The 17,972-nt window shown below is 39.9% G+C and overlaps 1 protein-coding gene across 1 annotated transcript in view; it reads right to left on the minus strand.

Moving 5' to 3' along the window:
• Window positions 1-17,972, minus strand: part of galnt14 (UDP-N-acetyl-alpha-D-galactosamine:polypeptide N-acetylgalactosaminyltransferase 14 (GalNAc-T14)) — a 132,505-nt gene that overhangs the window by 42,215 nt on the left and 72,318 nt on the right. Inside the window, exons 3-5 of the mRNA XM_066705455.1 lie at window positions 16,081-16,179; window positions 3,804-3,871; window positions 2,578-2,643 (exon numbers count right to left, since the gene is read on the minus strand). Coding sequence (XP_066561552.1) covers window positions 2,578-2,643; window positions 3,804-3,871; window positions 16,081-16,179 — 233 coding nt within the window. The remainder of the gene's footprint in view (window positions 1-2,577; window positions 2,644-3,803; window positions 3,872-16,080; window positions 16,180-17,972) is intronic.

Genomic DNA, 17,972 nt, shown 5'->3' on the forward strand with positions numbered 1-17,972 from the left:
AACAATGGGTGTAATTCCTACACTGTTCATCCAAATTGGATGTAACTACCCTGAAATTAAAGATGAAAGTCTACACTTAAAGCACATTTTGACAGTTTTTTTGCAAATCCATTGTGGTGGTGTACAAAGCCAAAATGATGACAATTGTGTCACTGTTCAAATATTTATGGACCTAACTGTATACTGTGCAGAATATTCTGTAATATTGTGCACAACATTGTACTGCCTGCATTTATTGAGGCATTGTACATCTCTACAGAACTAATTTATTTTTTTCATTTGGCAGATACCTTTAAGGTGATTAAAGGTTTACAAGAGTAGAATTAAATGGAGAGAAAAAACAACAACAATACTATATTTTAAAAATTATCCCCTGGGACAAAGTGGAATGTGATAAACTGGAATGAAGAGTCGAGAAGAGACTAAAGACCAGCTTTGCACACTACACTATTAATCTCATTCTGGGAAATATGGCACAGTGAGCTTCTGGGTATCTATCGAAAGCATTGCAGGTGGGCCAGCATATTATGAAATATGGAAAAACAATAATGTATTTTGTCTGTGTTTTTGGTGCTAAATACTACTACAGTATTATTACATTCTCTCAATTTAGTGACTTCATAGGATCAATTTCCTCACATGGCATAATGGGTTATGCAGTTTATGAGATGTAACAACTGTGGAACCCAGACATAATCCTTCCTATCCTTTCATCACCAACAGGGACGATACAGTAAATCATCAACTAAACCAACAACTCTCCACTAGAGTGATGCCACCGCCATTCACTTTATACCTGATGGCACATGTCACTTACTCTCCTGCTAAACCAGTGTTTGTGTTGATACCTCTACAGCTGCGATGACATCATTCTATAACGGTCTAATATACAGTCTAACGTCGCCCAAGGTTACACTGATGCCAGCGCACTGTGATCAAATATATAGAACAGCTAAGAAAAGCTGCTGAGCATATTTTATCTGCAAATCAATATATTTCTGTACCGTTTTGCAAGCAATGTATTTTTAGTCACACTGTAACTGAACTGCTGATCAACAAATTCATTTTTTTATACTAGGTGTCCTAAAAGCTCACACTTTAATACCTCAAAATAACGTTTGTATGATCTTGATCTTCATTTAGAAACAAGATAAAAATAGCAAACTATATGAGAGTTTATTTGCAGCTAAGGATGAATGTATGTATTTCACCAGAGACCCCCAGGGTCAAATCATATACCCTACACTGTAGGCACTATGCAGCATGCCACAAAAGAAAATACTAAAAAGGTGATCCCTTTTTTCAGGCATTTCCTTTCCCCTGGTGAGTTTGTTTGTTTGGCTAGCTTTCCATTGAGATTCCAGATGTAACTGACACTGTCCACCGTGTCGTGACACCCCGGCGAAACGCACATTCACACATAAAACACCTGCATGCACCCAGCTGGAGGAGGCGCAATGAGTCAGTTCACTGCTAATTTTGCCATTAAGGACAACTGGCCAGAAGCTGCCTAGGAAAACAGAAGCTGCTGATGTGAGTAATAGGCCTGGACCCAAGGCCAGAGGAGTTGCTTTGCTTGTTGCATTGAAAAGACATGTCTGCTTCAGGCGGCACTGAGAAGGATAATGGCACTGATATAAACACATCTGTAACACCACGGGCTGGCAGCACCCTTCTTTGACATGGAAGACACAACAAAGATTAACTCTATGAGCGCACAGCCAGCAGAAGTCAGCTGTCGCATCCTTGGCATGTAGGAACTCTCAATGTGCCTGGATTGCAGTGAAACAGATGTTTTCACGACAGTTGACATCTCCCTGGTTATGGTTTTCATTTTGTTTAGTATGAACAGGTGAACGTTTTCCGACTTAAGAGCCCTTAAGCCCTTAAGAGAGGCTTAATATTTGTAGAACTCTTTTGCTTCTTTGACAAAATCCTGGGAGGCAGATCCATTCAGCACAAATTGCTCTTCTGTTTCCCTGCAGCAGTTGTCATTTTTACTCTCAGCTCTCAATCTCCATGCTAAGGCCCAGAGTGGTTGAACTTTCATGCTATGACAAAGATACACAACCACACACTCAAATGAAATAGGCAGAGGACTCTCCAGTTGAGTTCATCAATAGGAACTTTTATTCACAATTAAATAAACAAACAAAACTAGCTTGGTAGCCAAAAATAAAAATAACCTTATTAATATTAATATCAGCTGTAGCCTTACACAACTTCTCTGCTAGTCCAGGTATCACTGCTGCTTCTATGGACTGCTGTCATTTCCAGTTTCTAATTTCTTTCATACAGTATGACCTTAGTTCTACAGCACTATATTAAAATAAGTACCAGAAACGAAACAGCACAAAACTGTTGTGAGCATTAAAGAAATAATGTCAAGGATGTGCGACTGCCTTGTGGCCCCCTGGTCATAAGAAAAGACAGGACTTTCAGAAAGGAAAACAAGCCTTATCAAATACTTCTTGCAAAATTACAAACATGAGTCGTACCATACAAAAATGAATCCTGTTCACAAAAATGATATTAATATTAATTATATATACATGATCATAAAATGTTCCTGCATACCTTCTCGCTGGTCATTACGCAAACACTTCACTTTGGGTAACTTGGCTAGCAGGAGGCAGTCATTAGCTGAAACATTAAACAAGAACACAAACAAACAGTTATTTTCTAAGACTGCATGACTGATTTTGCAGTTTTCTAACTATTCTCAACTGCAGTGGTTCTCAAAATATTTCCCACCGCCACCCAGTTATTTATTGTATTAATGCATCATGGACCACCACAATACAAACTATACAACCAACATACATTTTACTGCATTTAAAACATATACATGTGCACTTACACACTCAAGGAAAAATGTAATTACTAACACAAATGCAATACAAATCCACTTGAAGCATTTTGAATTATATACTTAATTGTCATTGTTATGGTGAATCACCAACACTTCTGTTGGTATTAAATTTAGTTTTTGTAATAAAACTGTGACCCTTATTCTTTACCACTCTGACATTGCCTGTGTTCCCATGTTGTGTTTGTTTACCTCTGTTTTAAAACATTAAGTTGTTCATTTTCCTTCTTGACCACATCCTTTCACATGGATTAACATAAATGCAGACAGAACGGTTACCTGTGTTTGTTTATCTGTAACCTACTGATGCACCTCATTGCATTGAAGTGTAATATGACATTACCTGTATTAACATTACAGACTCCACCTATTTCATCAATGCATTATCATTGGATATAATTATTATTTATACTGGTTGCCTAATGCCTATACTTTATCACTCTGTGGACTGTATGTCAAAAATAAATATACTGTGTCCAGTCATCTGACAGTGGCTACTATCATGGGGTGCTGTTTACTTTAAGCAAAATGTTCCTGTCCTTTATTACAATAATATTTTGATTGGTTTTTACATTTGGATCTGAGCTGAATGTCATGTGCAAGGACGAAATATACTATGGACCAGCAAAGGTGCGGGGACCAGTGTTTGGGAGTCACTGCCCTGTAGAACAAACAGAAGATATATACTTGAAGATCTCCCCTCATAAAAGGTTTTACATCAGTTGGTATACATTCAATGTTTTGAACACGAGTCTCTGTAGTTGGAATAATTGTAACATGAAAAATGTGGCAAAGAAACTGAAAAGGAGGAAATGAGATCATGGTTTTCATAGAAAACTTGAAAGAAAAAAACGTTGCCTGAGGGAAGGAGGAAAAAACAAGGCCATTTTTATTTTAGCTTGTCCTCTGATCCAATAGAGCATTCGATACTTACAGTCATCACTGAAGTCATCCACTAATATAATTTCATGAATCAGGTGAACGGGGGTTCGGTTGAGTACACTGCAGAGAGAAAAGGACATACCAGTGAGGTCCAAGAGAAGAAACTAACAGGGCTGCCATTTACAGATATATTTTATATCACCAAATATTATGGAACAAGCCTGCATCTGATGGTAATATATATTATACCAGAGATCATGTACGATGCAAGTTGTATTATTGGAAGGCACCATGATGCATTGTGATATTTTGGACATTGACCAGTTATAATAATTACATGTTACAAAGTTTGCATTGTAACACACTGGGTTTAAAGAGAATATCACTGAATATATTAATTATATGACTACCCCTTATTCACCCAGTCGTGTACAATGTGGACCCAGTTTTAACATCATTCTGCAGCTTAATCTCACATTTGCTGAATTAACAGGCATCCCGTTTTTTCATAAAGTTCAATCAACAGGAATATTTACTGCTATCCACAGGGATGTTCAATAAACCTAAATATACATATATCTAATTGATCAATAAGAATAGTTTCCTATACAATATTGATTAAACAGGAATGGAGAAATGACACTGCTTCAAATAAAGGGTGCCAACACTTCCCTTAGATGGATATAATAACAGATACAGACACAATTGTTCAGAAGACATCATGATAATCACAAAGAAACAATGCTCCCCTTAGGCCTATACTGTTTTAATTGGGTTTGGAACTGATGAAAACTCAAAGCGGTGGTTCTTAACCCTGGTCCTGGAGGCTGCCTGTGTCTGGTTCTCATTCCAGACGAGTTTGTAATTTAACCCATAACTGAACTAATGATGGTATTATATTAAAAAGCAGTTGTTTTCAGCTCTTAAACAGGTGGTGATAATTCAGTATTAAAGGTTGAAAAGAAAATGAGCGACACAGGGGTGTTCCCGGGCCAGCATATGTAAATAATCTAAATCAGCCATGGGAAACCTGGGCGTCGAAGGCCACAGCCCACTGTTTTCTGTTCCACCACGGGTGATAATTACTTAATTGAGTTAGTTATTTAAATACATCAAATCACCAAGTCAGCCTGCTAAATAAAATGTACATTGAAAACCAAGTAGCACATCCCTTATTTAAATGCTCTGATTTAATCTATTCAATTCAATTCAGAATAATACTTGCAAGGTTATTTTCCATGATTCTCTGTTTCTCAACAATTTTCATGTTTTACCTCTAAAACTGTTATAGGCAGTTTTTCAAATTTAAAATAATTTGTTCAACATCTGAGGAATTTGAAGATGAATCTACCAAAACGTATGCTCAATTTCTATCCAGGAGTTATGTAAGGGATTGGTTTAAGCTTTTTTCATGTTCAAAATGCAGCTACAAATTATTGTATGACGAAAACAATCTTCCATCTGTTGTGTGACATTAACTTCAGATTGTAGATAAAATCAGACATATTAAAATAATAATACAACTTGACACTTAATTTTTTTAACTAAAAACTAAAAAAGCTATGAGTGGGAAAACCTGGAAGATATTGTTGTTCATTGTTGTCAAATCTTGGGTGAGAACCTCCTTCCCTCAGCCAGGGCATTGAAAATGGGTCGTGGATGGGTATTCCAGCATGACAATGACCCAAAACACACAGCCAAGGCAACAAAGGAGTGGCTCAAGAAGAAGCACATTAAGGTCCTGGAGTGGCCTAGCCAGTCTCCAGACCTTAATCCCATAGAAAATCTGTGGAGGGAGCTGAAGGTTCGAGTTGCCAAACGTCAGCCTTGAAACCTTAATGACTTGGAGAGGATCTGCATAGAGGAGTGGGACAAAATCCCTCCTGAGATGTGTGCAAACCTGGTGGCCAACTACAAGAAACGTCTGACCTCTGTGATTGCCAACAAGGGTTTTGCCACCAAGTACTAAGTCGAAGGGGTCAAATACTTATTTCCCTCATTAACATGCAAATCAACTTATAACTTTTTTGAAATGCGTTTTTCTGGATTTTTTTGTTGTTATTCTGTCTCTCACTGTTAAAATACACCTACCATTAAATTATAGACTGATCATTTCTTTGTCAGTGGGCAAACATACAAGATCAGCAGGGGATCAAATACTTTTTTCCCTCACTGTACATATATATATATATATATATATATATATATATATATATATATGTACAGTGAGGGAAAAAAGTATCAAAGGATATGGTGTTCTTCAAAGGATATGGTGTGGTCCAAAACTTTTTATATAGATGTCACTATATTTGAATACTGATATAGCTGCTATAAGGCAATGTAAATGGCTATGACTTATTTAACCAGCTATGACGTGATAGTGGTACCGCTCAATGGGAGAAGCTACATAACCTGATGGATATAAGCTCGGCACAGAGCTCATTCAAGGAGAGAGGGAGAGGGGATAGGACAAGATCCTCAATGTGATATGAAGTTCCATTTAGCCTGATTATGAATTATCTAAAGTTTTGTGCTAATTGATTTGATTTGATTAGATATTATTTGTTTTGTTGTTACTTTGTTTTGTTATGTAACTTAGGTTTCTGCCATTCATCACAAAGTGTTGTTGGAGATACTCTACACTGACCACCTGGACATCCTTACAGATACATCCTTGACGCTGATGGAGTCCACATGAACCAGGATAAAGTGAGTGCTGTTACAGAGTGGCCCCAGCCACGGCCCGTCAAGGATTTGCAACGTTTCTTTGGGTTTGCAAATTATTACAGGCGCTTTATCTGGGACTTCAATTCTGTGGCTTCTCCCCTTACCTCCCTGCTGAAAGGCTCCGCCCGCACTCTGACCTGGACAGCTGCAGCCACGGACACCTTTGCCCAGCTAAAAACCCTCTTAACCACTGCACCACTCTTAAAGCACCCTGATCCTTCCATTCCCTTTCTCTTGGAAGTTGATGCTTCAGAAAGTGGAGTAGGGGCAGTTCTGTCACAACGTCGTGGTTCTTCACCTAAACTCCATCCCTGTGCCTTTTTCTCCAGGAAACTCTCTCCAGCGGAGCATAATTATGAAACTCGCCTTTGAGGAATGGAGACACTGGTTAGAGGGTTCTCAACATCCCTTTTTGGTCCTCACTGACTACCGCAATTTGGAATACATCCGCTCCGCGAAGAGGCTGAATCCCCGTCAGGCACGCTGGGCCTTGTTCTTCACCCGTTTCAACTTCACGCTCACTTACTAGGTTCCAAAAACATCAAGGCGGACACCCTATCTCGTCAATTTGACTTGCATACCATTTCAGTCTCCACGGATCCTATTCTACCACCTTCTTGCATTGTGGCTCCTATACGATGGGATATTATGGAGCACATACAACAGGCCATCGCCACTGAACCCTCTCCCACCAATTGTCCTGCCTCTCATCAATACGTTCCCTCTTCTATACACCCTCAAGTTCTGCAATGGCTCCATTCCTCTACTGCTTCTGGACATTCTGATATCTGGCACACTCTCTCCCTCATTCAACAAAAGTTCTGGTGGCCCTCTCTCTTACAAGACATCACACGTTTTGTTGCAGCCTGTCCGTCATGCGCTCAAGCCGAGACTCCTCGCCAACTCCCAGCAGGTCTCCTGGAGCCTCTCCCCATTACGCATATTCCCATGTCACACATCGCCATAGACTTCCTAACTGATCCCCAACTCAAATGGCTTCACCACCGTCCTGGTCGCAGTGGACAGGTTTTCCAAAGCCTGTCGGCTCACCCCCCTGAAGGGGCTACCTACTGCTCTTGCCACAGTGGAATGTCTTTTTTCCCAGGTCTTCCGCTTTTATGGACTGCCTGATGACATCGTCTCTGACCACGGCCCCCAGTTCACCTCTCGAGTATAGTCCGCCTTCTTTTGTCTGCTTAATGTCAATATCAGTCTCTCTTCAGGTTACCACCCGCAGTTCAGTGGCCAAATGGAGCGTCTTAATCAGGAGATCGGTTGCTCCCTCCGTACTTACTGTAGCTGTAACCAGGCGGACTGGAGCAGGTTCCTCCCGTGGGCTGAGTACGCCCAGGACTCTCTCATCTGCTCTTCCACAGGTCTCACACCATTGCAATGTGTGCTCGGTTATCAACCCCCACTGTTTCCTGGCATAGATGACCCTACGGATGTCCCCATGGTTGATGACTGGTACCGTTGCAGCGCGGAGGTCTGGGAGGCTGCCCACGTTTGTCTCCAGCAGGCAGTCCAGCGCCAGAAGCTACAGGCAAATCGTCACCGCAGACCTAACCCCCAGTTCCAACCCTGGCAGAAGGTGTGGCTCTCTACGCGGCACATTCGGCTCCGGCTTCCCTCAAAGAACCTCAGTCCCCGCTTTATTTGACCTTTTGAAATAGACCGGCAAGTAAATCCAGTGGCGTACCGGCTCATCCTCCCAGCTCATATGTATCTCTCCCACGTTCCATGTTTCTCTTCTCAAGCCTGCTGTTGCTGACCCCGTGCTCTCTGGACATCGATCCTGTGGCTTCTCCTCCTCCTCCCATTGAACTTGATCGTCCCTCTAGTTTACTGATATCCTGTTTACCAGACCTTTGTTTACTCCCCGTGTTTGACTCCTGGATTGCCCTCAGACTCTTTGTACTCCTGATCGATCGACCTACTGCCTGTGACCTCTACCACTTGTTTTGCCTTGACCCTATTGCCTTGTTTGCCGACTTTTTGAACTGGACTGTTACACACTTGCCTCTTCCCGCACCTGAGTCCATCACTGCAACTTGCAACCTTTAACCCAGGAAATTACATCAATTCCCCATTATAATCAGATCCACGAATGATCTACCCACCCCCCAACACAACGAACTGACACACACATACTGCAGTCCCTCCATTCCACAGAACAGTCCCATATTGCTACAATATAAATATTTATGTAAAGGTACATAAAGGCATTAATGTAGACTGAAAGGGGATAACATTTAAAGTTCATGTCAAAGAAAGTTAGGCAAAAACTTGTAACAGACTGTACAACTGCATGTGTTCCTTAGGTTAGCATGGCAGGACTGTCAACAGGCCTCAAATGTAATTAAATTAATCAAATTAGGTTAGCAGACACAAAATGAACATTAAATTACTGTATCATAACTTGAATTTGCTTAAATACAGACAGCATTTGTAATTTTGTTTTGTAAATCACAACACAAACCAAATCCTGTGTCTTGGTCCAGAGTATTCACTGATGAGGTTTTAACAGTTTGTTTATAATTAATGGAAGTGGCTTCATACATACTTTAGAACCAAAAATGGGTTCCTTGACATCTTTTTCAATGAGAAACTCATCTGCAGTATTGCATGTACTCATTTGAAAGCTTAAAAAAAATAGCAGCTTTTACTTACTGGTCCACAAAGGTCTTCATATTGCTCTCTTGCAGTTAATGCTTATCGAATCCCAGCTCAGCACTTGGTGTGCTGACTATTAAGTCCTAAACTAATTAAGTAAAAAGGAGAGGACCCTTTGACTGACTAATACATTTCAGTTTCTAGAAGCATTTCCTAGTTTATTTGATTTTCACCGACTCCAAGCATAAAGAATTAGTTGACTGATGTTCAATGTACTTAACCGTGACACAAACACAGGTGACATTCCAAGAACATAATGTCTTGTCGTTGTTTCCTCTGTGATGTGGGATCTCTAAAATTTGGATAATTCTTAAGTAGTTACCATTGGGCTGGACTTCACATACCATCTATAATTGGCTATGTAACCCCCTCACTCCCTATCATGATAGTAATAAGTAGCATTCTTGATATATTTGTTTCCATACATTTTCTAGTTTTCTTCCTGCTTCAGTTGTCTTCATGCAATATCTACAGTATTGAGTTCTATTAACTTTACTGTAAATAGTATGGTTTCCCAGGATGCTATACTGAGCCTGTGTGGGATCTGCCATGCTTTTACTGGCTGATTTAGTCAACCTTCCTATCAGCAATTACAGGAATAAGAGGGGTGAGCCAGCATTTTAAAATTAATTGATTTTTCTGACAGGCTATGAGACCCCTCATTGAAGCCAGTGTAGATCAACAGTTGAATAAACCCAGCACAAGGTGCCAAAACACATAGACAACCCGTTCAAACCTCAAATCCCTCAGTTAATAAAACTCCTAGGAGAAGCAGAAGGAGACAAAAAAAAAGGAAAAAGGTTTCAACATTGCCAGAGGGGTTGAGTTGGGAGAATAAATAATTAAAGTCATATTGAATTGAGGCAGACAAGGCAAAGATGTGCTTGAGGCTATGAAATACCAAGCTAATTAAAACAGATCTACTGGGATTGTGTGGCCTCTGGGTTTTTGCTACCTGGGATTTGCCTACCCAGATAATGGATATTTCAATAGAGAAATAGAGAGAGGTACAAATATACATAAATGCAGATGTCAAGAATAGATATAAAACATACATTCTGCTTTAATTAAAATAAAAAATTAAAATGTTGCTTTCGGACATTATGTCAGGGAAACCAAATTATTTAGTACCACATGAGTCTGAGTTGTGGAGGAATGAGTTACACAACCCCTCTACCCTCTGTCATTCTCTACATCATGTCTTGCTTCCAATGGTCTGACCTGCACAGTTCCTAAATGTGTGTATGTAAGTGTTTATATTTTGGGTTTGCTCAATACCTTGGCACATTTGCAGCGGTGGGTTTATTTGTTTGAGTGTTAGGGACTACTTCAGTCATGGTCAGCCATCCAAAAAACAAAGTGTTATAAAGAAAGGAGAAATTGGATTTTTAATTGCTTGAAACTGCAGTGCATTGAGAATCTTTTCAGTGAACACACTGAAATTGACTTTAAAAGCTTGAAATAATAGCTTAAATACCCCCTTATTCTTTTAACAACAACCCCTACCTTTAGAATGTGCACAATTCCTTCATTACACAACATTTCAAGAATATGATATAGATTATATTTCCAAGCTCCCAAACAATCAGGTGAGGGTATACTGCTCACTGGATTTGAGTCTCCAAAGGTAACATCACTGGTTTATATTTAGCAACCAGCAGAATTCCTAACACTGACACAAAGCTGTAATACAAAACTGTTCAAAACCTAGCGAGAACTGTACTTGCTGGAGGAACAAAGCAGGTGAGCATATTCTCTTGATCTACATTTTACAAAGAATGCAGCACAAACACAGTGAATTAAAGTATTGCACTCCCTTGTAAGAGTCACAGGCATTAAACAGAAGTTGTTTGAGAATAACAAAAACAGAACAAACATCTTTTTAACTGCATACAATGTAGAATGTGCGAGATATCTCAAGCACCATCAAAAACACAGGCAAACTGGGGGGTCGGCGGGAAGCCTGCAATGGAGTGAGATGTGACTGAGAGCAGCTCCCACGTTTTTTACATATTATCCCTATAATACATATTTAACAGAACAATTAGCACAGTTTTATTGTTTTCTTAGTGTTTGTCAAGTGCTCCTTCATGCGATAGAGATGTCAAAACCTCGAAGCAAAGGCAATCAGACCGAAACAGAATCCGATACCTTGCCGATCGCTTCTGGTTCTACCACTGCGGAAAACATGGTGGCTTCTGGTGCTGACTCTCCCTCCAGTGCAATAGCAAATCTACAGACCACCATACTTGCCGAATTCGCTGGTCTCCACACAGAGCTCCGCTACTCAGTGGCGGCTCTACAGGCGACAGTGGCCTCCTTCAACCAGAGGCTGCGAGATGTCGAACATGCGGCGACAGACGCGAGTGATAGGATCGGGGCTGTCGAGGATCGCTGCACCCAGCTGGAGATGCACAATGCAAGGCTGATGAGCAAGGTGGATGATTTAGAGAATCGCAGTAGGAGACAGAATATCCGCATCATCGGTGTGCCTGAGGGCTCAGAGAAAGGAAATCCCACTGTCTTCACGGAGGCGCTACTTCTGGAGATCGGCAAGGAGAGCTTCGATTCGCCACTGGTAGTGGATCGGGCTCATCGATCTTTGGCACCGAGGCTGCAACGTGGCGAGCCTCCAAGACCGATCATTTTACGGCTGCACCACTACAAAATGAAGGAGCACATTATGTGCCTGGCAAGAGAGAAGGGTCAACTCTACTTTCGTGGAAGCAAGATCTTCATCTACCCTGACCTCAGTGCTGATCTGGCACGGCGCAGCAGGGAATACAAGATCGTGAAAACCCAACTTTGTGAAGCTGGAATTAAATATGGCCTTCTCCACCCGGCTCGCCTGCGTGTCACTTTCAACGGAGATCACAGAATTTTTAACACCCCTCAGGAAGCTTCTACCTTGTACAAGGACAGTATCCTGCCATCACTGAAGAAACCTTGAGGAAGCTTCGCAGGATGCATTGAAATTTGCCAGGTACAATATTTCCATATGTGTATGTATATGCGTATATGTATACATTTGTGACCAAGGGAGGGGGAGGCGTCTTTCTCTCAACATTACACAATTTCGCTGTTGCGTTATTGCCGGGGACAGTGATGAATAATTCATTTATGACAGCTACAAGGTGGTTATGAAGCACGGTCCCTTTTAAAGCACTTTTTTTTAGTTCATATATATGTGTATTTCTGGTCCAAACCTGTTTGCTCTTGGGTTTACTCTATATTGGTTCCATTCACATATGTCCCCTTTCTATTACAATGTCCACTAATAAAAAATGTACACAGGGAAGGAGCCCGGTTAATTTTATCAGTTGGAATGTTAAGGGATTAAACCATCCGGTTAAAAGAGGCAAGGTTCTCTCTCATCTGAAACATTTGGGAGTGGGCATTGCTTTCTTGCAAGAAACTCATTTACGTACATCTGATCACTTTCGCATTCGGAGAGGCTGGGTGGGGCAGATGTTTCATTCCAATTTTCATAGTAAGGTAAGAGGTGCAGCAATCTTAATTCACAAAAATGTTCCTTTCATCCCTTCCACAGTTACTGCTGACCCTAATGGCCGTTATGTTATAGTGAAAGGCACACTCTTTAATTGTCCATTGATTTTAGCTAATGTGTATGTGCCCAATTGGGATGACCATCACTTTATTTCCAACTTCCTTTTTTCAATATCTGATTTAGATTCCCATCACCTGCTTCTCGGGGGAGACTTTAAATGTGTCCTCAATCCATCTCTAGATCGCTCATCTACAAAATCTGTTTCATTTTCAAAATCTGCTCTAGCCATTAGAACCTTTCTTGACACACATGGAATGTCAGATCCATGGCGTTTTCTTTATCCATCAGCAAGACAATATTAATTTTTCTCACCTGTACACCACACTTACTCCTGTATTGACTACTTTTTTCTTGATAACAGGTTGCTCCCTTCAATTCAGTCCTGTGCATATAATAGTTTTGTAATATCTGATCATGCCCCTTTAATTTTAGAATTAAGGTTCCCTAATCAGGCTAATTCTCGTCCTCCTTGGCGTCTTAATTCGCTTCTTCTGGCAGACCCTGATTTCACTAAATTCATTTCTTCACAAATAGATACATTTATTGAAATAAATACTACACCAGGTATCTCCTTTGCTATGATTTGGGAGAGTATGAAGGCTTATTTACGCGAACAGATAATATTCTACACCGCTCAACGAAAAACAATATGAGACTTTCCCAACTGATTGATCAGATCTCTTTGATCGACCAGCAATATTCTAACACGCCTACTGCTGAGTTATATAAAGCTCGAATAGCCTTGCAAACTGAGTTTGATCTTCTTTCTACTAGACAAACAGAAAAGCTTATAATGAAATCCCAATGTGCAGCTTATGAACATGGGGAAAAAGCAAATAAACTCTTGGCCCACCAGCTCCGCCAATCTGTTTCTTCCCAACTGATCACAAAAATATCTACCTCAACAGGGTCCAATACCATGAATCACCAAGAAATCAATGATCAATTTAAACTATTTTACTCGACCCTGTACACCTCAGAGACTATTTCAGATCCTTCTTTGGTTTGTTATTTTTTCAATAATATTGATGTTCCATCAATTAATAATGAGTTGAAAGTTGTGTTAGACAAATCCCTCTCCCAGGATGAAATTCTAAAAGCAATGAAATCAATGCAAAGCAATAAGGCACCAGGACCTGATGGGTTTCCAATAGAATTTTATAAGAAATGCTCATCCCAACTTTCGCACTTACTGCTGTCTCTGTTTTCAGAGTGTTATGCTTCCAACACTATGTCAAGCATCAATATCTGTCTTGCTAAAGAAAGATTAAAAAAAACTAATTTGTGGATCATATCGCCCTATTTCTCTTTTAAATTGTGATGTAAAGATTCTGGCTAAAGTTCTGGCACACCGTCTCGAAAGTTGTCTACCATCTATTATCTCTTCTGACCAGACAGGCTTCGTACAGGGCAGACATTCTTTCTTTAATTTAAGACGTTTGTTCAATATTATCTATACAAACTCAACTACAACCCTACCTGAAGTTCTTATATCAATGGATGCAGAAAAGGCCTTTGACCGGTTGGAATGGGACTATTTATTTGGCGCTCTTCATAAATTTGGATTTGGTTCAAATTTATCAACTGGATAAAGCTATTGTATTCATCTCCCATAGCATCAATCCGCACAAATAATACTAATTCTACATTCTTCTCACTTCAACGAGGTACTAGACAGGGCTGCCCTCTCTCACCCCTTCTTTTTGCTATTGCTATAGAACCCCTTGCAATTTCTTTATGGTGCTGTGGTGATATACAGGGGGTGGTCCGGGGGGGGGTGGAGCAGAGAATCTCTCTTTATGCTGATGACCTGCTTCTCTACGTCTCCGATCCCACCTCCTCCCTTCCGCACATTCTCTCTATTCTGGAAGAATTCGGTACATTTTCAGGTTTTAAAATTAACATACAAAAAAGTGAAATGTTTCCTATTAATTTGGCGGCCAAGAATTACCCACTGACTTCTTTTCCCTTCAAGCTCACTTCAAACAGTTTCAAATATTTGGGAATCTTGTTCACTTTATCTTTTGGGGATCTTTTCAAATCTAACTTTAACCCTTTACTAGAGCACATGAAACAGGATTTTACACGCTGGTCTAGTTAACATCTCTCTCTGATTGGTCGCATAAACACTGTAAAAATGAATACTCTACCAAAATTTATTTCAATCTATTCCAATGTTTATCCCCAAGCATTTTTTTCTAACAGCAGACCAGATTATTTCCTCCTTTATTTGGGACAAAAAGGTACCCCGGATTCGTAAAGCCTTTCTACAAAGACCTAAGCAGGAGGGTGGTTTGACACTGCCAAACTTTAAATTTTACTGTTGGTCAGCCAATATTCGTAGTATGTCGCTATGGCTTCACATGGCTAAAGAAGGCAATCCAGCATGGGTACAAATGGAGGCAATGTCGTGTCAACGCACTTCTTTGTCTGCTCTGCTTAGCTCCTCCATTTCTTTCTCTATCAATCGCTTCAGTTCTAATCCTATAGTCATTCAATCACTTAAGATTTGAAAACAATTTAGATTACACTTTGGTTTACAATCGCTTTCTCTATGCAGTCCCATTCAGGCAAATCATTTATTTCCGCCTTCATTGGAGGACTCTGCTTTTGCACATGGCTGGAGAGAGGTATTAGAACCATTGCAGATTTGTATATCGACAATACTTTCGCCACATTTGACATGCTGTCCCAAAAATATAACTTGCCATGCACACACTTCTTCCGCTACTTACAAGTCAGAGATTTTGCACGGAAAAAAATGACCCTGTTTCTGTCATTACCCTTGAAATCTCCTATAGACTCTATTTTGGAGTTAAACCCAAGTTGCAAAGGCTTAATATCAATAATTTATAATCTTATATCTTCACTTAATTGCCCCTCACTTGCGACCCTAAAAACTCTTTGGGAACAAGATTTTGAAACAGACATATCAGATAGCAACTGGGAATCTATTCTATCTCGGGTACTTTCCTCATCTATATGTGTGAGACACGGTTTGATACAATTCAAAATACTACAATGTCAATATCCATCGATGTTCAGTAGCTGGGCAGTCTACATTATGTGGCAGTGCTGTATAACATTCCTTTGTTCACAACCCTGATACTTGCTGTATGAAGGAATATAGGAAATAAAAGGTTTGGTGGAACCTTTACAGGGAGCTATTGCAATACTTGGAGCTTAATGCACAACACTAAAAACATAATTTAAAAAATAGCAAAAAAAATGCCTAAGGAATGCAAACACTTATACTTACAGATGTTTAGTTAAAAAGCACAACACACTTAAATTAGCAGTATTTTCCCTCAGTGTTTATTTTGTTTTCATACATATTGGACTGCAACAGAATGACCCTTACCTCCTGACCGTGCGAAGCAGTGTTGACCTGGCTTCATTGTGGAAAGTGATAATAATGGATGTGGAGGGTAGGTCAGGGGAATAATGCAATGTGGTGCACCTGGAAAAGAGACAAAAGACTAAAATAAACATCCCTATCAAGTGACCAGAAGCTCTTATCTCAATAGATCTGTACCAGGGAGCAGAAGGCATTTGATTTTCCATAGATTGATTTTTTCCAGCCAGTGTATATACATCCTACACGGATATCATAGTTATTCTAATTTATCTAATCCAACAACATATATTTCTTTGCTGATTAACAAAAAAAACAAACAAACTCAACCAACCAAACAAACAATATATAATAGCCATTATAGGCCAGCTGTATAAGAAACAGACAGCTTGGAGTATAATTTAAAGTACTGTTGCTAAGGTAACTAGCCTAAAGCAAAATGTCCACTTTATATGAACAATACAAAACATACTACTAATAATGAAAAAAGTAAGACATGGATGATAAGCAATGGGGTTATATATCCCATATAAACAGAGAACAATGGGTATACAATGGGTCATTAAGAGTGAGGTCCTTCACTAGGGTAGAAGTATAGTTTGATGGAGGCTAATATTAATTAACAGTACAGTGTCCACAACGCTCAAAGTTGTGGGAGTGGTGAGGGGGTTGTCCTGTATTCACATACTGTGAATAACAGAGAACAAGAACGCAGCTGAACAGACAATCACACATCCAGGCTATAAAAAGTCATGACATTTCAGTGCTGAGTACCCACAGGGAGAGCATTTCATTACATTTTTAGTCAGATAGTGTTTTTGTGAACACCAACAAAGAAACCTCATAGCGACAGCACAGCTGAGTCACATCTTAAAGAATGGTTTGTATGTAACTTCAATGGCTTCTGATACAGGGCTGGAGGGTAAAATGTATGAGGCTGTAAAACATTTCATTATCAGATAAAGACTTCATCCAATCTGTAACATGAGAACAGAGCATTTTTCTCCACCGTGTCTAAACAGGAGATTCGTTTAGCAACATGAATGAAAAGACAATTTTTTCCCCATCAGTTAAAATAAACCTATTTGGTTAGTGATATAGTCATATAAGGTTATTTAGTCTTAGGCAATACATAACAGATGAAGGTGATCCATGCATATGCATATAACATGTATTAGAATAAACAACCTGGTTTAGATTTTCACAGCTTGCAAAAAGCATAGAATTCATAAACAATCATATTTTATTCAGTATGCTAAGGGACTTAAATAATTCAAAATATTTAATATTGACATTTAATATTTAATGTAGAATCAGACATCTATTTAATCATTCACAGGCTTTGAAGTGATCATAAAGTTCTGAATGAACATAAAACGCCCATAACAATTTCATCCAATTTGTGTAATCCATTTCTCAGAGTGTAGAAACGGAAAGGAAGATTATAGTGATGTTCAGACTTTACAATCGGCCCATATTTAAACTCTTCTATATTATATCTCACATCTGATACCAATCCCCTCACAGGTCTCGGTCTCACAGGTCTGGCATGATCACAGTCAGCATTCCAATTCATCCCAAAGGTGTTCGATGGGGTTGAGGTCAGGCTCTGTGCAGGCCAGTCAAGTTCTTCCACACTGATCTTGACAAACCATTTCTGTATGGACCTGGCTTTGTGCACGGGGACATTGTCCTGCTGAAACAGGAAGGGGCCTTCCCCAAACCGTTGCCACAAAGTTAGAAGTGCAAAATCATCTGCCAAACCCAGATTCATCCATCGAACTGTCAGGTGGTGAAGCGTGATTCATCACTCCAGAGAACGTGTTTCCACTGCTCCAGAGTCCAATGGCGGCAAGCTTTACACCACTTACACAAGCCAACTCTTGGCATTGCGCACA

The sequence above is a fragment of the Amia ocellicauda genome, chromosome 1, assembly GCF_036373705.1.
Source record: "Amia ocellicauda isolate fAmiCal2 chromosome 1, fAmiCal2.hap1, whole genome shotgun sequence".
Taxonomy (NCBI): Eukaryota; Metazoa; Chordata; class Actinopteri; order Amiiformes; family Amiidae; genus Amia; species Amia ocellicauda.